This window comes from Lissotriton vulgaris, chromosome 3_1 (genome assembly GCF_964263255.1).
Source record: "Lissotriton vulgaris chromosome 3_1, aLisVul1.2, whole genome shotgun sequence".
In the NCBI taxonomy this organism is placed as follows: domain Eukaryota; kingdom Metazoa; phylum Chordata; class Amphibia; order Caudata; family Salamandridae; genus Lissotriton; species Lissotriton vulgaris.
In genome coordinates this window covers 1,253,973,575-1,254,000,495 of record NC_141689.1, presented here as the reverse complement: position 1 = coordinate 1,254,000,495, position 26,921 = coordinate 1,253,973,575, and the positions used below count along the sequence as shown (strand labels likewise).

At 43.3% G+C, this 26,921-nt stretch overlaps 1 protein-coding gene across 8 annotated transcripts in view; it reads left to right on the top strand.

The window, feature by feature from the left end:
* The window catches only part of RUFY3 (RUN and FYVE domain containing 3), a 420,608-nt gene that overhangs the window by 252,983 nt on the left and 140,704 nt on the right, over nucleotides 1–26,921 (top strand). For all 8 annotated transcript variants that reach the window (XR_015309343.1, XM_086961767.1, XM_086961772.1 and 5 more), the window contains 5 exons: nucleotides 510–633; nucleotides 1,215–1,276; nucleotides 3,162–3,227; nucleotides 4,522–4,591; nucleotides 23,828–23,920. Coding sequence is in view for 7 of the 8 variants with exons in the window: in XM_086961767.1 (XP_086817893.1) it covers nucleotides 510–633; nucleotides 1,215–1,276; nucleotides 3,162–3,227; nucleotides 4,522–4,591; nucleotides 23,828–23,920 (415 nt within the window). In the remaining variant the exon portion in view is untranslated. The remainder of the gene's footprint in view (nucleotides 1–509; nucleotides 634–1,214; nucleotides 1,277–3,161; nucleotides 3,228–4,521; nucleotides 4,592–23,827; nucleotides 23,921–26,921) is intronic.

Here is a 26,921-nt window from a genome sequence, read left to right as displayed (position 1 = left end):
TGGATTTAAGAGTCGTGCTCAGGAAGGATGCTGGCGGAACTGTGCCAACGGGGTTGCAAGCGTCTGAAGTGTGCAGTGCTTGGCTGACTGGGTCTTTCCACTCAGAAAGGAGCAGGTCCATCTGAGTGTATGTCCTTGGATTCTGATGTTGTGTACGCGCTGGATGAGGATGGGTGTGGGAGACAGTGTCAAACGCTGCAAAGAGTTCTAGGACGATGGGAGTTGCTATGTCTCCTCTGTCTAGAATCATGTGAAAGTCATCCTTGGCATGCGATGAGCGGGGGTTTCTGTGCTGTGATTGATCTGAAACCAGAGCGAGTTGTCATGATGAGTTGGTGGTTGTTAAGGTATTCAGTGCGGCATCTGTTGATGATTTGCTCTACGACCTGGCTGGGAATAGTAGCGGGAAGATCTGTCTGTTAAACTCTTAATGCATTCTCATCCAGAAGCTATAGTTTTACATTGAACTCTGGTTACTGTATTAACCCTTTGATGTTTGTCTTTCATAGTGAATTTTATGAACCTAACTCTTTAATGATGGAAGAAGAAGGTGCAATAATTGCCGGGCTCCTAGTCGGACTGAATGTAATTGATGCTAATTTCTGCATGAAAGGCGAAGACTTGGATTCGCAGGTATAGTATGCAAGTGAGAGCGTTCGAACACTGGATCAACAATGCTATCATCCAAACATACACTAATTTGTTTTGTTTTTCTATTTTCATTAGATTTAAGTGTGTGCTTTAATGTTATGCGATAGATAGATAGTATGCATCTTTAAGGCATCACCACTTCATATCATTAATCTCATGGCCATGATGTTGCATGGATATATGCTTCTGCTACAGTTAAACTTACAGTATGTGTCAATCAAAAGTTAGGTGCACAACCTTTGAGGGATGTGTTTCTACAGGTAGATATGACATTTTGTCTTGATGTATGATGACTCTCTTACTTGGAAGCCCTTGATCAACCTGCGTCTTTGAGAACTGAACTTTAGTTGACCATTTGAAAGCATTGGAACCTCTCATTGACTGGGAAACAAGTGATTACATGACATTTGCTTATGGTCACAGCTACAAACACATTTCCAGATTGTTAGCTGAGAGCCTTTTGTCTATAAAGTCAATAATATTCTTAAAATCTACTCTGGATGACGGAGTAGCACTGGAAGAGCTATAATGAACGTTACATTCTTCATGTTTATCTCTGACAGGTGGGAGTCATAGATTTTTCTATGTACTTGAAAGACGGGAGCATAGCAAAAGGCAGTGAAGGGTGAGTTATACCTATGGGTTTTTGTCTGTATAGAGGGCTTTTTGTATAATGGAAACTAACAAATAGATGTACATCAGTTTCTGTATCAATTGTGTGGCTACTGACTTTGAATGATGCTAATTTCTGCAAGTATGTGTGAATGGCTGTGCTAGCCACCCCCTGGATATCTGCCAGTAAAACTGTAACAGATCCAAAGCTGCCACACTCTTAATAAGTAAGGATATGTGGCAAAAAACGGAGTCACAGGTTAGTTCCCTAAATCAAAAGAGTAGTTGAAGTGGTGTTATAAACACTTTAAACCCTGTGATTTCATATGAGGTTGCATCACAAGACCCTTAAACCCGAAGACATCACAAGAAGTGGGATTACAAGTGTTGAACCTGTCGAATTATCTGAAATCATACAATCATACAATTAAGGAATGAAAATCTTGACGAAGAAGTTAAAAGCCAGCATAGGAGTTAAAGAGGTTATGATTTAAGTTTAAGACCCCAGTTGGTAAATAAATGATTGTCATAGATTTTCTAGAGAATGTATTGCTCTCTGTTTAATGTTCTTTTCCTTCTGGGGATAGGGGAAGGAATGCAGAAAGCACCCCTGCCCTCTTGGGAATACAGAGAGGCTGAGGTAACCATAGGTATTAGGGGTCTGAGCCCCAGTTATCCTAAGTGGGGATCAAATGTGGCTAAATATTACATTCTAGAGGCATGACCCTAATAACCCCACTTCTCGAGGGCTAATCAAATCCTGGAAAATGAAATTGAGAACCAGGAAAAAATACAATCAATACTAAATCTAATGATTACATATATTAATCATTGATGAAACTCAAAAATTCTGAGATTCTTCTTTTATTGAGTACATCTAGTTATGTTCACATGTTTTCCATACCGGAAGCGTTCTGCTGTATGGTGTAGTGCATCAAACATTCAAATCCTTCTATATACAATAACAATGCAAAACATTACAAATAGTCTTGTACAAAAAGTCACCATAAAAACGCTTCTATCTTCCAAACATATATATATTGAGGGCTGTGCATAAAATTCCTGCACAATCACTCTGACTGTTGGTCTCTTGAGTCCGTATGTATATACAAAATGTGAATCCTTTTGTTGGTATTAGGACAGCATGCAGTTGCCTTAATACATCTTTCTTTAAAAACTTCAAAAAACTTAATGAACGAGGTGTCAACGCGTTTCGGCCTTTGGGTTTTAGGCCTCCTCAGGATAAAATGAAAGACGGAGCACAATATGTGCCTCGATCCACCGTACAACCAACCAGGCACAGGAATCCACAGCCTCTAAGGGTAACTGATAAACTCTTCAATCAAGGATCGTTCCCGGGTGAAGTGATTCCACGATGAACCATCTTACTGCAGGAGCCAGGCATGAGGGATGCTCCACTGCTAGTAAGGAATGCTTCATCCCCTTCTCCGTTGGCTGTACGATGGTTCGAGACACATATTGTGCTCTGTTTCATTTTATCCTGAGGAGGCCTAAAACCCCCTTTTCTGAATCGGTCTTTCATTTTAGCCATCATGTACAGTACATATCTCATACCAAAAGAAATCCACCAAAACAAGTGATCTGTGGCTATGAGGTAAGCACGTCTTCAAAGAAACCCCCCCAATAACTCTTAATATGGAAAACGGGTAGGAAGTATGTTTCGTTGATGTCTGACCATTCAGCAAGTCAGTGGATCACTTCTAAAGTGTTTTAATAGTAATTACTTATATACAGTGGCCTAATCCTGTAATTTTACTAATGCATAATGTCGTGCCACAAAAATTTGCGATATCTTTGAGAATGAATCAATTCAGAACATGCAGTTTTCAACAAACTTAACCAAACAATACTCTCACGTTAAGCATTTTGTTTTACAGTGATGGACAAATTACTGCCATTCTTGACCAAAAGAATTATGTAGAAGAACTTAACAGACAATTAAGGTAAATTGTAGTTTGCATTATGTGGTTGGGCGGGCCATTTTATTATTTTTACTATGTTGTATAACATGCAATACACCTAAATAAAACAGAATCCTAAAAAATCAGAATTGTTTTAAAACTGCGGTAGTAAACTATGGCAATAGATGATAAACCGACTAAACAAAATAAAACTAAGACATCTTCAACCCGTCTCTTGCCACTAATGCTCAGTCTTTTGGCTTTTATCTGTGACTCCTACCTGTCCAAGAACTGTGCATGCTAGTTAGAGAGCACAGACTGCCTGGCATTAGATATCCTCTCTATGTAGGATGAAACCATGACACATACCTTTTGCTGTCCTGTGGGAGACCACATGTTGTCCTACTTCATCACTGCCTCCCTAACCGAACAGTCAACCCTCTTAAAGACACCTTCCGGTCAGTAGCACGACAGATCACAAAGAATGAAAATGTAACCATATCTTGCCAAACTGTGGAATCTTCATGGGCTCCCACTACTTGCTCACAACAGACCCAAATACGCGTGAATCACGTTTTATGTAATACACACACTGAAACCTGATTATTTAGCTAACAAACTCGCCTTCATTGGCCACTCTTGTAAAATCTGCTGCATCAACCAATTGATTGAAGCCACTCCCTATGTGTGGGAAGAAAAGAAACATGAACATCAGTATTTCGGTTCTTCAGCCACCTAACTCTGGCTTCTAAGACGTTGTCAATCACCCCTTGCCTTTAAAAGGAAATAGGATGCCCTGGTCTTATCTTTTTTTAACCTATTCATCAATATCGTGGCTTTGCCAATGTTACCATGTAAAGTCTGAAAACTCTGTAAATTTTGTGTCTCCAAAACCGCACAGGTGTTCTGAGCAATGTAATTAATTCTATGTGTTATGTGATCTTGTTACTCTCTGCTCCTGGAGGCAACCAACTCTCACTTTCTTTCTAGATGTCACCACTGCTACTGTTGCCTGTCGGTTCCTGCACCAAATTCTCTCCTCTTCCCTCTAGTGCTACATATACACTTGAAAAAATACCCCCAAATGCAATACATTTACACAGTCAATTTAGATGATTTCAATTATTTGAGTTCAACGCTTTTAAACAGGGTTTGTGTGTCTGGTGTCAGAAGCATCTAAGTTGTCATGTGGACTCTTAGTTCTACTGCACACTTAATTATATGGTTGTTCACTATTTTCTTTATTCATCACAATATGGGACATGCTTATTATTGAATATGACATAATATCAGTATTGGGAAGTAAAATATGTTTACCTTTTTCCTTTTTTGACAGTGCTACTGTAAATAACCTTCAGGCCAAAGTGGATGCTTTAGAAAAATCAAACACCAAACTGACGGAAGAGGTAAATGGAAGATAATGGCACAATGCCATTTCTATGGATTAGTTGAAAAATTATTAATTTTGTGTTAAGATTTAACTGTAAAAAATCGTACATTTTTAAAACTGTTTTAAAATCCAGCTTTCTTCATTACTTGTGGTGAGGAAGTTCCGTATTTTTGCGAGTTTATAATCTCAGATCCATTGTTAAACTTTTTCATTGTAGTTTTCCCACCAACAGTGGTTTGAACCTTGTTTTATTTTCTTCCTGTGGTATGTAGCTTCCCTCTAATTTGTTTGCAAAATTATTGGTGCATTGTTTTCAATTCCACATCCAAGTGAGAAATCCAATAACTGCTTTCTTGAATTCTCTCTGAATTTTCATGGGTAAGGAAAAGTCTATTGCAAGCTGCAAATCAGTTATGGAGAACTCAACTGTTTTGTCTCTGCTTCTTAATTTGTTAGGCATCTATTTTTCTATAGTGTTGATTGTCGACTTATTAACTCAAACATGCAAAACGTGCTATAAAGATGATAACATGTATGTACTTTTCTAAAAGAGTGTGTTAGACTCCTGTAGAATCTTATATTAAATAGTTCTCCATTTCACGTACGTTGATGAGCCCAGGTTGAGTTTTTTCTCCAACTGCGGACTCCCTACCTGCTTAGATAATTTTTTATAAACCTTCCTATATGCTATGGGTTGAAATCAATAAGCTCTTGTCTGCCATTTGTGTTTCTGAGAATTTCTTTTGCTTTATAGCTCATAGTTTTCAGCGAAAGCTCATAATTGAAAAAAATTGTCTTTAAATAATGAATAAATACTAATATTCAGCAATAACTGTACACTTCAGGTAACTTGATGCAAAGCGTGTGATTTTTTTTTGGTGTGGGATCAGTTTTGCTTATAAATGTTTTTCTGCATATTTGAGTTCCAGAATTTCTTTTTATCTCACATCCGTTTCAGATCCTTCAGGCATACTCTTTGTATTGCTCATGGGCAATATTTATTTCTTCACAGTTGTCTATCTGTCTTTTTTCTCTGGAAGACAATGTTAGAAAATCATATTTCAGTTGTTATTTTGCCTTTCTCCTCGGGCTATCTTAAGAGAGGTCACTGACCCCTACATCGGTAATTATTATTTTTTTTTAAACTTTATTTTTGAGTTGTACAACAAGTATAAAAAACATACCCCCCTAGACATGGCATCAAGTAACAAACCGTTGCATACAGATCGATTACCTCATTAAGGCACTTAAGGGTACAGGTTAGTGCGGGACGGCAGTAATCATGGGAAAAGAAATCAGCATAATAAAGCAGAAGATTAATTATATGAACATGTGGAAGCAGGTGGAATAAGCAAAAAGATCAATCAAGGCTAACAGACCCCTATCCCCTCCCCCTCCCCCTCCCCATCACTCCCCGATCCCTCCGGCGTGAACAGTTCCTCACTATTTCCCTCCGATTCGTTCAGTGCCAGTCCCGTACTACACATAGCCCTCCAGGCCAGCAGGTCGTCTTGCAACTTCACATCTCTACGCGTGCATTGCATATGGGTCTCCTCCGCCAGTGACCACTCACGGACATCCCTCAGCCATGTGGAGATTTCCGGTGCCCGCCGCCCCATCCAAGTAATGGCCACCCTACGCCGCGCCAGGACCAACATGAGCTGTAGTAACTTGTAGGATAGATCCCTCTTTTTAGGTTTGGGAACCAACGCTAGGAGACAGTGGACCGGTGTCATGTCTATCCGAAGGCCGGTAGTTGCGATTATACTTGTCACCACATCTGTCCAGAGGCATTTCACCAAGGTGCATTCCCAGGCCAGGTGTAAGAACCCCGCCCTCTCCGCCCCACATCTGGGACATGTGTCCTCCCTGTCGCCTGAAATGCGCTGTAATGACACCGGGGTCAAATATGTACGTTGCATGAAGTTAAAATGTGTAAGCTTAAACCGTGCATTGCACGACACTTTACGCGTGTGGTTCCATACGCGCTTGCGCTGTCCCTGGTCTAGGGGCTTGCCCAGATCTACCTCCCAGGCTCCCCACGAGGGCTGGTCCGGTGGGACCGAATCTTGATGCATGGCGGAGTAAAGCAAGGTGATCAATCTACTACCCCTGCCGCAGGAGAGAATGATGTTCAGGGTATGGGAAGTCGGTGGCGTCTCGGGAAACTGGGGCCAGGCCGCCTTCACCACTTCCTGAAGGCCACGGTAGCGCAAGTGCTGTCCCCCGCTCAACCCGAAGGTCTCCTCGGCCTCTTCAAAGGACAGAAATGAGTCACCTGGGTAGAGGTCAGCCAGGGTTGTGCAGCCTCCCGCCCTCCAATCCCTAAAGGACATGTGTTCTTCCATAGCCACTAACGGCGCCATGATTCAAACCGGCAATTCCCTATGAAAGGGCGCCCGTCTCAATACCCTCTCTACAAACCTCTGCCAGATGGCGGTCGTGTGCCACACCATGTGCGGTAGGGACACAGCCGCTCCCCTCCCCCAATGCGATCTGTAGTGACCGCTCAGTAGCCCTCCCGGCCAAGAGCTGCATATCCCAACTGTCCGCTTCCGCAAACCATCTGGCAGCTGGCAGTAGTTGAGTCGCGTAGTAATACAGGTCAAATCTTGGAGCCTCCAGCCCGCCTTCTTCCCAGCTCCGGACCACGGTGTGTAGTGCAACCCTACTACGACGTCCCGCCCAAAGCAGAGACGTGAGCAGTGAGTTGAGTTTGCGGAATATACGTGGGGAATAGGGCAGAGCAAGTTCTGAAGGACATAAAGCGTCCTGGGGAGCATGACCATCTTTGCGACCGCCAGCCGCCCCATAAGGGAGAGCGGTAAGGTGTTCCAAAATGTCACCGAGCGTTATAGGGATGCGAGCATCCCATCCACGTTTCGGGCCAGGACCTGTGCATCGGTCGGGGCCACCTGGATCCTGAGGTACCAGAACGTGACCGCTCCCATCTCAGCTCCAGATCCGGCATGTCCGGTAACTGTCCCTCACCGAATCCCGCCAGAGGAAAAATTAAGGACTTGCCACGATTAATCCTCAGTCCAGAGGCCTCCCCGAAGCGGTCGAAGTGCTGCAATAATATAGGCACGGAGTCTCGCGTGCCGTTAAATAAAAGAGGGCGTCATCCGCGTATAAGGACACCACGTTGCAGGTGTCCACCACCTGAATCCCCCACTGCGCCATTTCCGACCGAATTCGTACTGCCAAAGGCTCTATCGCTAGTGCAAAGAGGAGCGGCGAAAGGGGGCACCCCTGCCGCGTCCCTCGACGTAAGCGCCACTCCTCCGAGCATCCCGCTTCACTCTGGCACGGGGTCAGCATACAATATACGGACCCAACGGCAAAAGTTGGGGCCCACCCCCACCGCTTGGAGGACATACATCGGTAATTTTTAATACTAAATTGGATTATCTCCCATTTGGTCTGTTATCAAGCAAAGTCTTTTTGGATGCATCTCTGTAATTTCATATAAGTGAGATCTTCTTCCATGTCCTTGTGTTCATAGGGCTATGATTTAAATGGTGTTATCCTTTTTCTGTCACTGATACCTGCCTAAGCAATGTGATCTGGTTTTGTCATATACCTTTGCGTATATATTCTCCTTGCAAAGTTTTGTGATCCTTTCTTAAGGCCTTTAACATAGACAATAAGCATGCTGAAATAGGTTTTATTTCTCTAACAGGCACTTAGTATGTTGTAAAACTTTGACTCCTGCTTCTAGTAGTCCTAGATAGATGTTTGAGTATTTGGTGCAATTTTACTTGAATGATTGTAATAAAGTTTATTCTGTTACGAGTACTTGCTGGCTTCTAGTAGCCCTAGATGAAATTTGTAGTTTTTCGTGAAATTGTATCTGAACTTCATAAAAAAAATATTTTGTTTCATTTTTTATTTATTCTGCTGGAAGTGCACATCTAAAGATCCTTGTTGATCACTTGAATTTTTTCTTTATAGCTGACCTTAATCCGCTCTCTTTTTTCGGTCGAGCCTGCATGTGCATGCGTCTCTTGAGTAACACTGTCATGCGCGCTAGCTTAATTCCGCTCGCACGCTGAGATTTTTCAAAACGCATGTAACGTGATGAGCTGGGCTCGTCATCAGCGTGCGAGGAGGCTACGCCATGACGAGCCCAGCTCGTCATCAGCGTGGAAGGGGTTAACAACACAGGCTTGGAGTCTGACCATTGTTTAACATTTGTTGGCATGCCTGGCACTCGTCTTTAAAGCCTCGTAATTCGCCAAGGCAGTTCTAACATTTTCGTTCCTCTCTGTGGAACAAGGTCCAAACACTGATTGATTCAACTTAATCAGTGCCCATCCACTGCTCCAGATGTGATTGAGGTACCATTTTGTTCTTTTGAACTTTTAGTGCCCTATAAACAGAAGGCGTGTGACTGGCTACAATATGCCCAGCAGGACAAACACAATTGCAAAGATTTATTTTCTATAGTTAATTTCCTTTTATTTTGCCAAATCTTTTTTTCTCACTTTACACGTTTTCTTATGTTTTTGCTTGTGAGCGCTGTTCTCAAAAGATGAGGATTATCTTAATGCAAAGCTACATTGTTTCTTTCTTATGTGTAATTTCTGAAATAATGCTTTAACACATAATCGTACAGTGCACCCCAATCCGCCTCACTTAAATCCACCCAACCTCAATCTAATCTACTCCAGTCCAATCCATCCCTCACATTCCAATCCACTACTCTCCAATCCCCCAACGCACCCCACTCCAATCCAAAACAATCACTCAGTCAAACATTTATGTAGCACGTCAAATCACCTGTGATTGTCTCAAGGCACTGGAGAAGCTATATGATGGTTTGTTCATTTGACAAGCCAAGTCTTTAGTTCTTTCCTGAATTGCTGGATCGAAGGTGCGGTCCTGAGGTGTAGGGGAATGTTGTTCCAAGTCTTGGTTGCTAGGTGCGAGAAGGACTGCCCACCCTTCTGGGTTTAGCAAATCTAGGGGGGCCTCTGTGAGGATGAGGGAAGCTGATCGTAGGTGTCCTATCGTTTGGATTCAAAGTCAGGCGTTTTATCGGTTGGATTGAAAGTCAGGCGTTTGTTGATGTATTCAGTGCCCTCGTTGTGTAGTACATTGTATGCATGGGTCTGCATCTTGAAGTAGCATCTCTTCTGGATCAGGAGCCAGTGTAGCTTTCTAAGGGGGGGGGGGTGAAGTGGGCCCTTTTGAGGAGGTTGTGAAGGAGTCTTGCTGCTGAGTTTTGTATTGTCTGTAGTCTATTCAGGAGCCGAGCGTTGGTTCATACTTAGTGTTCCTGCAGTACAGTATGATGGGAGGTTATGTCAAAAGTGGTTGATCGATCCAGGAGGATGAGGACTGCGGTCTCTCTGCGGTCCAGGAGGCCTCAGTGACTGCGATCAGGGCTGTCTCTATGCTGTGGTTAGCTCGCAAACTGGATTGAGAGGATTCCAAGAGGTATTTGTGTTCCAGGTGTTCGGTAAATTTCTGGAAAGGGGACCTAGCATAGTTTCCCGTCTGCGGCCAAAGTGCTTCCACTGGCCGCCGCAGACTCCCTTGGGAAATAAATATATAAATATATATATATATATTACCTACTGGCGGTCGCCAGTAGGTAGTTATAGTTAGGATTTTTTTCAATGTTAAATCTCAAAATTCTATTTGGAATAACTTTGGCACCGGTTGACGAATCTGCCTGAAAATTTCCTGAAAATGGCCTCGTCGAGCTCCGGTCCTTCCTTGAAAGTTTGGGGGGGATACGTCAAGCGGGGGCCGAGATAAAAGGGGGGTCCCAAAACGCGTTTTCCCCATGTAAATTTCCATAGGGCGGTCGATTTCACTTTTAGCCCGAACGGCTGAATGGATTTCCAGCAAACTTGGCAAAATTGAAGGGACTGGTAGCCCGATGTGCCTTTGCTATGTCTCAAGATATGTGCTGCAGTGGATTTTGAGTAATTTAGGTTCAAAAAAAATATATATATCTATAGGCGCTCTCCGGTGCGCGCACCGGAGTGCGCTCCAGGCGCGACACGCGACTTGCGCGCAGGAAGCTGATTGGCTCTTGTGTTTCTGTAAACATTCTAAACAGTCTGGAGCGGCCGCCATCTTGTGTCTCGGTAAAATCGAGACACAAGGGGTTTGAAAAACAAGCATTAGAAATGCAATAGGTCTCGCAGCATTAGAGTTAGTGCTTTTAGAATTGTTTATGGGTTTTTTTGTAAATCTTTAGCATGAGGTTGAGGGTGAGTGAGGGTGAGTGAGGGTGAGGGGTTGAGGGTGAGTGAGGGTGAGTGAGGGTGAGGGGTTGAGGGTGAGTGAGGGTGAGGCTGAGGTGGTGAGGGTGAGTGAGGGTGAGTGAGGGATTGAGGGTGAGGGGTTGAGGGTGAGTGAGGGTGAGGGGTTGAGGGTGGGTGAGGGGTTGAGGGTGGGTGAGGGGTTGAGGGTGAGTGAGGTGAGGGGTTGAGGGTGAGTGAGGGTGAGGGTGAGTGAGGGTGAGTGAGGGTGAGTGAGGGTGAGTGAGGGTGAGGGGTTGAGGGTGAGTGAGGGTGAGTGAGGGTGAGTGAGGGTGAGTGAGGGTGGGTGAGGGGTTGAGGGTGAGTGAGGGTGAGGGGTTGAGGGTGAGTGAGGGTGAGGGTGAGTGAGGGTGAGGGGTTGAGGGTGAGTGAGGGTGAGTGAGGGTGAGTGAGGGTGAGTGAGGTGAGTGAGGTGAGGGGTTGAGGGTGAGTGAGGGTGAGTGAGGGTGAGTGAGGTGAGGGGTTGAGGGTGAGTGAGGGTGAGTGAGGGTGAGTGAGGGTGAGTGAGGTGAGGGGTTGAGGGTGAGTGAGGGTGAGTGAGGGTGAGTGAGGGTGACTGAGGGTGAGTGAGGGTGAGTGAGGGTGAGTGAGGGGTTGAGGGTGAGTGAGGGTGATGGTGAGTGAGGGTGATGGTGAGTGAGGGTGAGTGAGTGAGGGGTTGAGGGTGAGTGAGTGAGGGGTTGAGGGTGAGTGAGTGAGGGGTTGAGGGTGAGTGAGGGTGAGTGAGGGTGGGTGAGGGTGAGTGAGGGTGGGTGAGTGAGGGTGAGTGAGGGTGGGTGAGGGTGGGTGAGGGTGAGTGAGGGTGGGTGAGTGAGGGTGAGTGAGGGTGAGTGAGGGTGAGTGAGGTGAGGGGTTGAGGGTGAGTGAGGGTGAGTGCGGGTGAGTGAGGGTGAGTGAGGTGAGGGGTTGAGGGTGAGTGAGGGTGAGGGAGGGTGAGTGAGGGTGAGTGAGGTGAGGGGTTGAGGGTGAGTGAGGGTGAGTGAGGGGTTGAGGGTGAGTGAGGGTGATGGTGAGTGAGGGTGAGTGAGGGTGAGTGAGGTGAGGGGTTGAGGGTGAGTGAGGGTGAGTGAGGGTGAGTGAGGTGAGGGGTTGAGGGTGAGTGAGGGTGAGGGAGGGTGAGTGAGGGTGAGTGAGGGTGAGTGAGGGGTTGAGGGTGAGTGAGGGTGATGGTGAGTGAGGGTGAGTGAGAGTGAGTGAGTGAGGGGTTGAGGGTGAGTGAGTGAGGGGTTGAGGGTGAGTGAGTGAGGGGTTGAGGGTGAGTGAGGGTGAGGGGTTGAGGGTGAGTGAGGGTGAGGGTGAGTGAGGGTGAGGTATTGAGGGTGAGGGGTTGGGTGAGGGTGAGGTATTGAGGGTGAGGGGTTGGGTGAGGGTGAGTGAGGGTGAGGTATTGAGGGTGAGGGGTTGAGGTTGAGTGAGGGTGAGTGAGGGTGAGGGTGAGGGGTTGAGGGTGAGTGAGGGTGAGGGGTTCTTCAGGGCTTTTTTTTTCTCCTAAATTAGGAAGTGGGACCTCAGTTTGTGAAATCCCACAAGATATTCCCTTCTGCTTGTGTGGTTTTAAGCTAGTAGGTGGGACATCATTTTTAAAGGAAAATTTGCTGAGAGCTAACCAAGTGGACGAAGAATTCGAGCAAGATCGTTGGCACTAGCTGGAGGGATTTGATAATTTAGTTACTACCTTGTTTCATGTCCAGTTCTGTGGTTTATCTGTAAACCTATTGCACTCTGGGAGTTGTAGTCTGGGTTTACTTAGATATTCAACCAATTGCACTGCACGCACGTGTAGTTTTTAAGAGCCAAGACCAGGGATGGAACATGGATTCTTGCTGAAATGGGGTGAGGTTGGAACCCTAGCGGCATAAGAGGAAGTCCTCACCGGGGTATGTCGATGCTGCTGGATCTGAGCAGTCGCATTTATGAAACCAGTGCTGCATGGGGTGGAGACATGGGGGACCACAGCGTGGGGACTGAGCATGTTTGAGAATCTATGAAGTGGTCAGCAGCGGCATTTGGAGGTGGTGACTGTAGGAGAGGACTCTCACTGAAGGCCATGGAGCAGTTAATGTGGACAAGGAGGTTATCATGGTTGGCGTGCCCGGGGTGGAGAGACGAGGCATGTGAGAGGGCTCTTCGTCCATGGACTGGCCGGGGGAGAGCAGCCGGAGGGAAGAGAGGGGAGGGGGGAGGAGAGCGAAAGGATCGGAGACACGGCGGGTAAAATAAACAAAAAAAAAGCCGGAGGGAAGAGAGGGGAGGGGGGAGGAGAAATGCGACACGGCGGGAAGGGGAGGGGGCGGAGCCGGTCAAATAAACAAAAAACAAGCTGGAGGGAAGAGAGGGGAGGGGGGAGGAGAAGTGCGACAGGGGAAATGCGAGACGGCGGGAAGGGGAGGGGGCGGAGCGGGTCTGTGCAGGGGAAGCTGCCTCGGGCTGGGGTTGCTAGGAGAGGAGGAGGGGGGAGGAGACCTTGGAAGCAGAATCTGTTACAGCTTTGATGTGCCCTTTGAGATCCGGATTTTCGTCGAGCATGACGCCCAGTAGTGACCATTCTGAAGTCAACATCTCTTAGTTTCAAACTAGAGACTATGACTGTTGGGTTAGATTTGGAGGGGAAGAGAAGAAAATCAGTCTTGAAGGCATTATATTTAAATTGTTTTTGATCCATCCATTTGTGGCTGCTGTGCAGGACAGATTAATTCTTGGAGATACGTTTGAGGAAATCCATCCATTTTGAGATCGAGTTGCGTGTCTTCAGTGTATTGGTGAGATAAGATGCCAAGATCTTTAAGTAGTCCCCCCTCTGTGATTCTTTGACTTGCACATTGTCAAGGATTTGTTCTAGGATCCAACTGTGTGGGGTGCGGACGGAAATTAAAGTGGGGTCAGAAAGGGAATTGTCAGTTTTCACTATTTGGGAGTGTTCTGAGAGGTAGGATTGGTACCATTTCACAATGCTTTCCTACTTGCGCATCCTGTTTTTAAGAGTGTCCAGAAGAATTTGGTGGCCGGTGATGATGTTTAACATGGCAGTTAGGTCTAATAAAAAAATGACGTCAGTGGCTTTTTTTAAAAGGTGCGGAGTGTGTCATTGGTCACCATTAGTGCTGCCTGAGAGCTAACCAAGTGCACGAAGAATTCGAGCAAGATCGTTGGCACTAGCTGGAGGTATTTGATAATTTAGTTACTACCTTGTTTCATGTCCAGTTCTGTGGTTTATCTGTAAACCTATTGCACTCTGGGAGTTGTAGTCTGGGTTTACTTAGATATTCAACCAATTGCACTGCACGCCTTGAAATTATACGTGTAGTTTTTAAGAGCCAAGACCAGGGATGGAACATGGATTCTTGCTGAAATGGAGTGAGGTTGGAACCCTAGCGGCATAAGAGGAAGTCCTCACCGGGGTATGTCGATGCTGCAGGATCTGAGCAGTCGCATTTATGAAACCAGTGCTGCATGGGGTGGAGACATGGGGGACCACAGCGTGGGGACTGAGCATGTTTGAGAATCTATGAAGTGGTCAGCAGCGGCATTTGGAGGTGGTGACTGTAGGAGAGGACTCTCACTGAAGGCCATGGAGCAGTTAAGGTGGACAAGCTGGAGGGAAGAGAGGGGAGGGGGGAGGAGAAGTGCGACAGGGGAAATGCGAGACGGCGGGAAGGGGAGGGGGCGGAGCGGGTCTGTGCAGGGGAAGCTGCCTCGGGCTGGGGGTGCTAGGAGAGGAGGAGGGCACTGCACGCCTTGAAATGATACGTGTAGTTTTTAAGAGCCAAGACCAGGGATGGAACATGGATTCTTGCTGAAATGGAGTGAGGTTGGAACCCTAGCGGCATAAGAGGAAGTCCTCACCGGGGTATGTCGATGCTGCTGGATCTGAGCAGTCGCATTTATGAAACCAGTGCTACATGGGGGACCACAGCGTGGGGACTGAGCATGTTTGAGAATCTATGAAGTGGTCAGCAGCGGCATTTGGAGGTGGTGACTGTAGGAGAGGACTCTCACTGAAGGCCATGGAGCAGTTAAGGTGGACAAGCTGGAGGGAAGAGAGGGGAGGGGGGAGGAGAAGTGCGACAGGGGAAATGCGAGACGGCGGGAAGGGGAGGGGGCGGAGCGGGTCTGTGCAGGGGAAGCTGCCTCGGGCTGGGGGTGCTAGGAGAGGAGGAGGGGGGAGGAGAGTAGGGGAGGCACGGCCTAGCGGCCGTGCAATCAAGTAGTGAGGGGGCGGAGTTGTGGGAAGGCTGAGAGAGAGAGTAGGCGGCTGGGGGCATGTGCACGCGCATTTAAGCTCAATGCGCATGCGCATTGAGCTTAAATTTATCGTGCACTGCAAGGAATCGCCACGATTCCTTGCAGTGTGGATAAAGAGCGGATAAGTGCCAATACTCTCGCCTTGCTCGATGCGCATGCGCATCGACAGGCGAGACCTAAAAAAGGGGCATATGACCATAAGGTGGAAGAGTAGACCCCCTCTGACCCCCTAGGTTTGATGTAGGGGCTAAAATAGGGTCCTGCGGGGCATTAAATTTTTTATTTTTTTTTCGTTTTGCGCGGGGGAAGCGCATGGTACGCGCACCGGCGAAGCACGGGGAAAATCCAGGACCATATTTATGAAGGCCTTGCGCTGCCAGTTTTGCGCCTCCTGTGCGTCAATTTTTGTGACGCACCAGCGGTGTAAAAAAATGCGCATTGTTACGCAATATTTAAAAAGTGACGCATCTATCTAGATGCGTCACTTTTTAAATATAGTGCAACGAGGCACATTTTTTTACACTGCTGGTGCGATGCGTCACTTTTCTGTGCGCACTCCTTATGACATTCCAGATGTGTCATATTTAATGTATGACGAATCATGTTGCAAGGAGTTACAGATACATCAGTATTTCTGACATATCTGTAAACATAAAAGTGACGCGAGGCAGGCGCAAGATTTTGACGCAACAGCATCCTAAAAGTGACGCAGAGAAATCTCATAGATTTCAGTACGTCGTTATTACCAAGCTTTTTGCGGGGGAATGCCCCCTCTGCATACATTATACCTGACGCAGATATAATGTGGCGCAGAGTTTTAAAAAGTGATCCATGTACCTAGATGCGTCACTTTTTAAAAATAGCGTCAGGTATAATGCATGCAGAGGGGGTGTTCTCCCGCAAAAAGCTTTGTAATAGCGACGCAGTGAAATCTTTGAGATTTCACTGCGTCACTTTTAGGATGCTGTTGCGTCAAAATCTTGCGCCTGCTTTACAGCAGTTGTTAGACTGACGCAAGACCTTTCACATGGTGCTTTTTCCATGTGAAAGGACACATTACTGGAGTTGCGTCACTTTTGTGACGCACTCCAGCAATGCGTTACTTGGAATGTCATAAGGAGTGCGCACAGAAAAGTGACGCATCGCACCAGTGGTGTAAAAAAATGTGCCTCGTTGCGTTATATTTAAAAAGTGACGTATCTAGGTAGATGGGTCACTTTTTAAAATCAAGCGCCACATTATATCTGCGTGAGGTATAATGCATGCAGAGGGGGTGTTCCCCCGCAAAAAGCTTTGTAATAGCGACGCAGTGAAATGTTTGAGATTTCACTGCGTCACTTTTAGGATGCTGTTGCGTCCTTTAAATATAGTGCAACGAGGCACATTTTATTACACTGCTGGTGTGATGCGTCACTTTTCTGTGCGCACTCCTTATGACATTCCAGATGTGTCATATTTAATGTATGACGAATCATGTTGCAAGGAGTTACAGATACGTCAGTATTTCTGACATATCTGTAAACATGAAAGTGACGCGAGGCAGGCGCAAGATTTTGACGCAACAGCATCCTAAAAGTGACGCAGAGAAATCTCATAGATTTCAGTACGTCGTTATTACCAAGCTTTTTGCGAGGGATTGCCCCCTCTGCATACATTATACCTGATGCAGATATAATGTGGCGCAGAGTTTTAAAAAGTGACCCATGTACCTAGATGCGTCACTTTTTAAAAATAGCGTCAGGTATAATGCATGCAGAGGGGGTGTTCCCCTGCAAAAAGCTTGGTAATAATGACGCAGTGCGTCACTTTTAGGATGCTGTTGCGTCAAAATCTTGCGCCTGCTTCACAGCAAACCTTTCACATGGTGCTTTTTCCATGTGAAAGGACACATTACTGGAGTTGCGTCACTTTTGTGACGCACTCCAGCAATGCGTTACTTTTGTGTTTACAGATACGTCAGAAATACTGACATATCTGTAACTCCTTGCGAATTGATTAGTCATATATTAAATATGACATATCTGGAATGTCATAAGGAGTGCGTCCACAAAAGTGACGCATCGCTGTTTTCACGTAGCGATGCGTCACTTTTCAGAAATGAGGCCTCCAGTTTATTCACTGTGTCATAACTTTCTTTTCTAACACTCACCTTCTTTCATTCCTCCTACTTCACTTCCTTTCACCTCTCATACCTTTCTGTTCTTTCTTACTCATTCTCCTTTCAATTATCAATGCACTATATTTCACTTACTCTTCATTTTTTTAAGAATATAGCTCTTTGATGAGAATTGGAGGTAGTTCTGAAAAGAACTTTTGGTTTTCTTCTTTTAACTGAACAGGAACAAAAACAGGGAATGGAAACTGCTCAACAGGAGCAAAAAGAAAACAAAAAAATTAGGGGTGGGAAGGGCAGCGATGGTTCTCCAATGCTCGAACCATGAGCAGGACACTTTGCTCCCCATAGGTGAGGAGTTGATTGCAGTATCTGCATTTGACGACCCCATGGTTAAATGCAGGTTGTATGTTTGCCACCTGCTCCTGCGATTGCTCTCTCCCAGAAGAAGTTGCTCCTCCGGTTGATGTAGAGGCCCCATCTCTGGGAACCTCTTGTGCCAGAGCCCTGACACTTTCCCGGGCAAAATTCTGGGGGTGCCTCCTCTCCACATGGCGAATCATGGTAAAGTTGCCAAAAGAGTACTTTTTTTGGGGGTTACCCCGTGACAGGACCTGTTTGCAGATCCTGCACTCCACTTTTGGTGCATTCACCTTTTTCTGGTCTGCTGGAAACTTAAAAAATTTCCAGATGAAATGCTCTTTGACCTTCGGCTGAGGAGGCTCTTCATCAATGAATTCAGGCTCATCTTCACTGCTGGATGGTCTGGCAGCCATGATTATCCAAGAAATATGCAAGAGCAAAAAGGCAGGTCTTTCAGTCACAAAAGTGAAAGAAGAAGTGAAGGAAATGGGTGGGGATTTCATTCATTGTAAAAAAAAAACTGTTAGCAACCAATGAAAAGTGTTATTTTAGGGTCACATGACCCGACGCGTTTACGCTGCGCGCTCCGGAGCACTTCCGGTGCGTTTACGCAGCGCGATCGTAGGCGCTTTTGCGTGCGTTTACGCGCCGCGAACGTAGGCGCTTCCGAGGGCACTTACGTTGCGCGCCGAAGTGACGTCATCAAACTTTTACAGAAATGCATAATCATTTTCCTTATTAAAAAAAACTAATTTTATTTGTATGGTACAAAATGTTTTGCATTATTATTAACTTTTCATTCATATTTTTTTTCACGAACGACAGTTGCGCTCTGGGTGCGCTTTCAGATGAGCTCACGGAAAAGCTTACCGGAGAGCTTAGCTGAAAGCTTCCCGGAGCGCGCACCCAGAGCGCAAAAGAAAAAAATTATATTAAAAAAATGAATACTTTAAAAAAAACAGCAAATTGTAAAAAAAAAAAAAAGGTTAGAAACTCGATATACAAAGGAATTAGCATTTAAAAAACCTATGAAATTCACTGAAAAAACCATAGGTTTCACACCAGTTATAGTTAGGAATTAGCATTTAAAAAACCTATTAAATTCACTGAAAAAACCATAGGTTTCACACCAGTTATAGTTAGCTGGAAATTTTACTGATATAAAACCATTGAAATTCCCACATTATAGTTAGATGGACTCACTATAACTTGCGCGTGCAATGCACTGCTGATGACGTCACATATTACATCACTCATGACATGGTCAGTGACATCACTCATGACATCACTGATGACACCATCCAGTGAATGTGTGTCTTTCTGAAAAATAAATATATTTTATATATGTATATGTAAAAGTTGATGGAAGAATAAATGTTTAAATAAGTGTCTAAATGGATGGTTTTTAAAAAAAAATTGACTGGTTAACTGGCTTATTAAGTGTATGTTAGTGAATACATATATTAGTGAGTAATGTTTAAATATTTAAATATATGTATTAGTGTTTCACTTTGTTTATAAGTGGCTGCATGGGTTGGTGAGTAGCTACATGTGTAGGTATATTGGTTATTAGATGTTTTTTTAGTATCAGTATGAGTGTTTGTATGGTTTGGTGGGGGTATTACTTATCACATAGATGGATGAATGACTGACTCTCTCTTTGTATGTGTTTTGAAGACAGCATATGTGCAGGACTGTATGGGTGGATGAGTGTGTATATGTGTGTGTTACTGCGTGAATGACTGTCTCACTAGTGTCTTTATCAGTAACTACATATGTTTTAATCTAGTATATGTGAATATTGATGTATATAAGTGAGTATATGTGAGAGTAAGAGATTGTAAGAGTTCCTGTTTAAATAAGTATGTGTTTCTATAAGTGATTGTTTAAGAGTAAGTATGTGTAAGTTTCCTTAGAAGTAAGGTGGTAGTGTGTGTTTAGATGTATATGCAAATAAATGGATGTTCAATAGTTTACTTGCATGGGTGAGTATGTGTGAGAGTAACTTTTGGATGACTGTTGGTGTGTAACAGGATGTATAGGTGTATCACTACATATGATGAGTGAGTATATGTATGAGTGACTATATAGAACTGTTGGTGAATGAGTGGATGTGTATATAGATGGTGGAATTATTGAATTGGTTGTTGTAACTTTTATGTGTATCTCCATTTTTTCAAAATGTTAATTTCTATTTTTGAATATGTGTTTCATGGGTTACATTACACTGAAAGGAGGTCTGTCACTCTATCTCAAGGATGATGTCATCAGTGATGTCATGAGTGATGTCACTGACCATGTCATGAGTGATGTAATATGTGACGTCATCAGCAGTGCATTGCACGCGCAAGTTATAGTGAGTCCATCTAACTATAACGTGGGAATTTCAATGGTTTTATATCAGTAAAATTTCCAGCTAACTATAACTGGTGTGAAACCTATGGTTTTTTCAGTGAATTTAATAGGTTTTTTAAATGCTAATTCCTAACTATAACTGGTGTGAAACCTATGGTTTTTTCAGTGAATATATATATATATGTATATGTATATGTATATGTATATATATATATATATATATATATATATATATATATGTATATGTATATATATATGTATATATATGTATATATGTTTTACTTTTTTATATGCACTCTGTAAGAGCGCATGTGTCTCCAGCCCCTCCCTCCTTCCACCGTCCGTGCTCCCTTCCTCCTCCCGCACCTCCTTGGAGTTCCTTGGCCCTGCGCATTTCCACCACCCTCCCTTATGTTGCTACTCCCTCCCTCCTCCCTCATATTTGTTGTGTTCCTTGATGCATATCCCTGCCCTATGATATGCTGCTGCTCCCACCCCCAGACCGCTCTCGTGTTGCAAGGTTATCTGCGTGAGGATTGCTGACGTATAGCAGACCATGTTGCCTGTCCAGGTCCAGCACTTTCTTTAGTAGAAGCACCAGAACTGCTCCATGGGAAGAGCTCATTTATGTGCATCAGCCAAAACGATGTACTAGAGCCAGATCTGGTGGCACCAGGGGCTTGTGAGCACCAATAACTCCTTTTGGGTGAAAATATGCCAGGACAGCTCCCATTGATGATGCTGATCTGAATGTTCTAATTCCATCTGGCACCCAGGCCCTCCTGCAATCTCCCCATTGACTCCACTCCACAACTGCCTTCCTCCCAGCTTTGGCATTCATGACACCGTTGACAAATGAGAGATTGCCAACAGGGGTGCAGTCATCTGCATCTGTCTGTGAGGTATTAACGTAGAGCCCTCTATGGTAAATGGTGATGATCAGTGGTCCAGAAGTTCCCCTGGTGTACTGCCACATGAATAGATGTAAGATGAAGGTACGGTAGATAGCGAAGGGTAGCACAGTGTGTGGACTAGTATTGTCCCAATGACATGTTGCTATTTCACTCCTTCTGATAAATTGTATGTAAATGCTCTCTGTAAAAGGAAACCTTGTTCATTGAAATTAAGTTGAGTTCGTCTCCTGTACAAATCCTAAAATAAGCATGCTGTACAAATCCTAAAATAAGCATGTGATTGCTCTCAAATACCCTCCCACACATAGATTCATTCCTGCAGCAGTTGGATTAACCCACCAATCTACCTTACTGACATTGGAATCCAAATGCTTGGTTATGAATTTGTTTTTACTAGCACACAATGCTATCTATGGCATATGCATAACTCACTGATTTATATATTGCCAGACTTCTTAAAACCCTCATGTTGCTTCCCCACCTCACCCTCCAGGACTCAAACTCCCCTCACTCCCTATAACCCTCCTGTTGCTTCCCCTCCCACTCGTGCTGTTATTTTTGTTTACTGATCCAACTCCGCGAGGTAAAAAAATAAAACACTTGCTTCATTTTGGTATGCACACCTAGAAAATTATACAGATAGCCGCCTATTAGACTTATTTACACTTTTTTTTACCATGCTGTACTCCATCTGGGATGCTGTACAACACAGCTAAAACCATTGACATAGACAATAGGTCCCAAAAGCAAAACTAACTGGCTTTGCCAATGCTGGTTATTTGAAGTTGCCACTCACAAGAAAAATCTAAGGGACAGATGTGCGAACACACTGGTCACAAAAGGCATAGTCACTTTTTAGTGTCATTTTTGCGAGCAGAAACTTAATTTGCACACCAACCTATATGCTGATAGGTTGGTTCCAAAAAGTAAGGAATTGGAAGGGACCACAGTCTGACCTACTTAACTTAATATTCACTAGATAGTTTGGAAATTGCAACTCGCTCCGTTTAGTCACCATTAAAGGGATGGTGGTCTTCAAGGGTCAGTTGACCACCATTCTGTGATTGCTTTAAAATTGTACATTTATTTTAAAAGCAGCCTGATTTCCTTAAAGGAAACTGTGCTGCTGTTGAAAACAAAATGCTGGCTGCCTCATAGCACTTTTTTTTCTTTACTCTAAGCCATTTTGCACAGCAGCTACGCTTCTGTGCAACATTTCAGAAAAACATTGACAAAGGAAATATCTTGCATAGGTGAAACCTTTTGGCTTTGCCAATGCTGGTTTCATTTTCCTTTCTGTGGCTTTCCTTAACGTCTTTGGAAGCATTTGTCTATGTAATAGGCAGATTTTTTTATTTTTAATACACTGACGCTGGACCAAGAACAAATATACTCCAAAATTCTGATGTGAATTAGAGTTTCTGCTTTGCATAAAGAAATCTTGTATTTTGAACACCCATTGACAGCAACTACCTGCATAAAAATGTTTGGTTTCTGGCCTCTAATGATTGACATCTGGAATGCGATAAAATGTTAGTTTGTAACAAATGTTGCCTTATGGCAAACTAATAAATAATGAAAGCATTATAGATCAAGCCATATTGCACTAATATTGAGACCAAGCCCTACTCCAGTCAAAAATTGTAATATAATCCACTCATCTGAAAACAAAGACTGACATTTTGAGTTCTAAATGTGCAAAAAAATAAGACATTGCTCCCAACTTCTGCATCAGTATCGTTGCAAATGAGATTTCTTTTTTTTTAAATCAAGTTAAGTAAATGGTGACAGAGAAATTTGGAGATGTTGGTGACATTTTCTGTGCTTATGTGACACATAGTGAAGGCCCAGCTCCAAAGCAGTGGGTAGAATAAAAGAAAGGTGGAAATGCAGCATCGCTGGCAATGGTTTTTAGCATAGAGGGGAGCATACTGGGGTAAAGCTAGCATAGGAATCAGGCAGCAACAGGAGAGGGGGTGCAAAAAGCAGTATGAGCATGAACTCTATATGGGTGGTCCGGCATATGATGGTTACACTAGGATGAAGTGTTTTCTTGCAGACATGAAAGACTTGGGCCTGACAAATCTTGACGAGGATGGTGCTCCAGATGATAGGAGAATGGTTGGCATTGAGTCTTATGCTTTTCTGCATTTACTAATTTCCACTAACAATCTACTGTTTGTTGTGCGTGCTCTAATATAGAGTGATTGCTTCGTAGAGAATGTATTACTGCAAAACTAATTACACTATCTTGCCAACCATACGCAAATACTGAAGACCCACTCATTCACCAATCAACCATGAAAGTTCGCATTGCCTCCTGCTAAAAAGATCCGCAGTGCCTGCCTATTCCAAGTATGGTCAACTTCACTATCCCGTACACCATCAGCATCTTTCAGTACCAACCGTCCGGCCACTGCATTTAGGGAAATTTTTTCAGAACACTTTCCAAGGATTCGAAAATAGTATGATTACTGGCATAGATTTAAGTTGTCCAGGGGCTCTTTTCACGTCTTTAAGAATCTCAAAATGGCTCTGGTTGGAAAAAGCAGTGACTGTCTGCTCTTCTCTCAGCATGCATATCCCAGGGTAACTCCACCTCCAGCACAATACTTAGGGATTCAGTGCTCTCTTTTCTCCTCTTGGTATTCACCACTCTTCTGGCCTCACTTCCTCTTGCGCCATGTACCATCTTTCTCACACTCTCCTTGGACCTCGGTCTTGCAGAGGCGGCTATTAAGCCACTCGAAGTTCCATCTAAATGAATAAATGTGTACATATTAAACAGGACCTTGGTCCTCATTGAATACTTCTCTCCATATACCACAATGGGTTCAAGGGTTTGATCAACAATTCATATCACTCTATGATATTACTGACTGTGCACTGATCATCCACCAAGTTGATCTGGCGTACACTAATGCAATTTAATACAGTGTCTTCATTCATTTAAAAAAAAAAAAACAATGTTTTGTTTACATCCACAGCTTGCTGTTGCAAACAACAGGATTATAACCATGCAGGAGGAGATGGAAAGAATGAAGGATGAAAGTTCCTACATGCTTGAATCAAATCGTAAGGTTGGTAGTAACATTTTCTACACGAATCAAAGGGTTGCTGTACACAGCATTACTGTTTCTATGTTGTAATACTCTGCTGCAAAATCCCACTTTTAAGCATTCTAATAAACAGCTCGACATATCTACCACCCAGGACTTAGGTAAAAATGTTGGCATAGTTTGTTTAGACTCGTTTTAATATTCTTCACATCCTAAGTCACATGTTCGTTGGGAGAAATATTCATTTTCTGTTCCCCCAGCAGACTAAGATCTAATCACTGTTCCTATATGCCTTTTGTTTGTGTCTGACTTTCTGTTTACCGTAATAACTGTTTTACACCTAATTTGAAATACTTCACTGCAGGCTTCTGTTTGTTCGAAAACTCTGTTTCAAAAACATAAACTGCTAAAACATTAGCTCTACAACCTTTACTACTATGCACATAAATTCCTATAAAAATGTGTGTTTGAATTCGTACAAACACATCACTTCTGTTGCAGGATGGATTGATTTAATGTTGTAACATCAGTCCTGGCATATTTGGGGAGAAGGTGCATGGCGAAATGTTTGTAAGAGAATTATGTATGTTAGATATTGTATTAGTGCATTTTCCAAGCTGTTTTCTCAATAATCTACTTCCAGTCAGGTTTTATATACTATAATTCTCACAGCTGAACTACTTCGTCGGCATAAAAAGGTTAATCCTGTCCTACAGCCAGGCACCAGTTACATGAAAACAAAAAAAAAAAAACGTAATTAGTTAATTTTTCTTGTTGATATGTGATGTCTTTAAAATGTAATCTCTTCGCTTCATTTCTTTACACCACTTAATATTCGTAAAGAGTACTTCTACACTGATCGATATTAAAAAGGTTATCTTTGGTTTCTTTTGTATCCGTTTGCATTTTTGATTGAGAATCAGAATGTGTGATCAGTAGGAATCTGTGAAGTTAACCAACTTTGCGTAAACTCATTTTGAGGGAATTTTTAAATCCGACATTTTTGTGATGTTTAGAAATTTTCAAATTTGAAAAAAATTAGGCTGGAAGAACCCTGCAGTATGTAGGTGTGACATCTAAGGATACTGTGAATGTTGCACATATATGACGTATATGAATGACCTTTTAGGCTGACTGATGAAATGTGTGGCTTAGGTGTGTTCTGCATGAGGAAAGGTTCTATCAGGAGTCAGATGAGTGATGCGTTAAAATGGGCTGAGCAAGGGATTAATTACATCATAGCTAAGTGAGGGTTGGTTTGGTCCTCAGCCTTTATATTGGTGGCTAGATCTGATCATTGTACACAGTCATGTGTACACACAACATTTTTTTTCTCTGAAATGCACAAGCATTTTACATAAAAGACAGGAGTCTTTTCCCTTTCCATCAAGTTTAGTCGTTAGGGTATATTTTCAAGTTACAATGTTTCAAAGACCTTTATTTGGTTTTTAAATATATGTATCATTAAAGATGTATTCACTTAAGATTATTTGCTTTTTTATTAATCTGCTTCACAAAATATTAAGAGGGTCCTCTTTTTAAATGAAGAATGCAGTTCAGGTTTGCCATTGATGTGTTACATCTGGAAAATGTTCCTGTGAATGAGGGTGTGCCAGTAGTCACAGGCCTCTGGTGTGCTGTTATTGCAGGTATTGTACCGAGAGAATTGAAGAACTCAAAATAAGCTGCTGTTGTATGTGAACTCCAATTCCTGTCAATCAGTGTATGGTTGCCAGGCCTCTTACCTGTTCCTCACAAGTAAGGATTATTCTGCCCAAGTTGAATATCTTTAAACTCTGCGTACTAGATTTTGGAAGTGTACTCGGCACATCTTTCATTGACTCTTAATATTGTCTCAAATTCATTAATCTGTTTGCGTCAAGTTTTTACTCGATTCTTCATCATCGCACCACACAGCCATGTTCATACCCAGCAATTATGGTAGAAGAAGTGTTTCAGCATATGCTGTATTTTGCTCCTTAATGTCAAGACATTTGAGCATTGCATTATAAAGTGTGCTTTTCTGATTACCAAATGCCTGTTTTGAGGATTTTGCAATCGATCTAGTTCAAGAACGATGTACTGTTATCCTCCTTACAAAAGGTGATGTGCTTCGAGAAAGGCCCCAAAGACGAGACCTTTGGGAGGTCCAGTCCTTATTGTTTGCCCATAACTTGATGTAACTGCATGCATCCATTTCCTTTCTAACTGATGCTTTGCCAGATCAGTCACATTCAGCCAAGCAATGAATGGGCAAAGTCCAACTGTCACGGCCAGATTCCCATACACCCTCCCAAATTGATAGCATTTTATATACATTGGTTTTATATATACTCGTTGCCTTTAAAATCTGCATTCTTTCAAAACACTTGACCTATCCTTCAAAGTCCTCCACCTCAATATTCCTAAATATCTCAGAAATCAACTTCGTTCCAAAAGGATCCGTGAAACTGAAAAGCTGAAATAAACTCTTACTACCCAGGCTCTCATCAAAAAAAAAAAAATCGACACCTTCCAGATCCTTTTAAGACATGCGTCAAACATTTTGAAGCCCAATCCAGTCCACAATGGGAATGCACGCTCCTGTCTTATGTTAGAATAAATCTCTGAAAAACTGCCTCAGAAGCAAAAATCTGAATATCTGATCCCATATGGGATGTCTGCCGGCCTAGAACCTCCTCATCCTTAAAATCTGAAATAACTCTACCCACAGGGTACTGTTACTGCTTCAGATCTCTACCTCTCGGTTATCCGAACAAGTACATTGTAACTAGAATAGTATTGTGGAGGGTGATAATGGTTCTACCTTTGATCTAGGTTTCTCCATTATTAGGGCAATTTCGCTGTAATAAGAATTATATCAATGTCTGCAATCAAAAAATAAAATATTGTACAGAAAAGAGATGATTAACGGTACTGAAACTAAGAATGCTTTTAAACTGCTTTGTAAGTTGACAAAAAGTTTAATGTGAGATGTTCGAATGCCCCTGACCTGTACCTCATTCTTAGGACTGATACACTG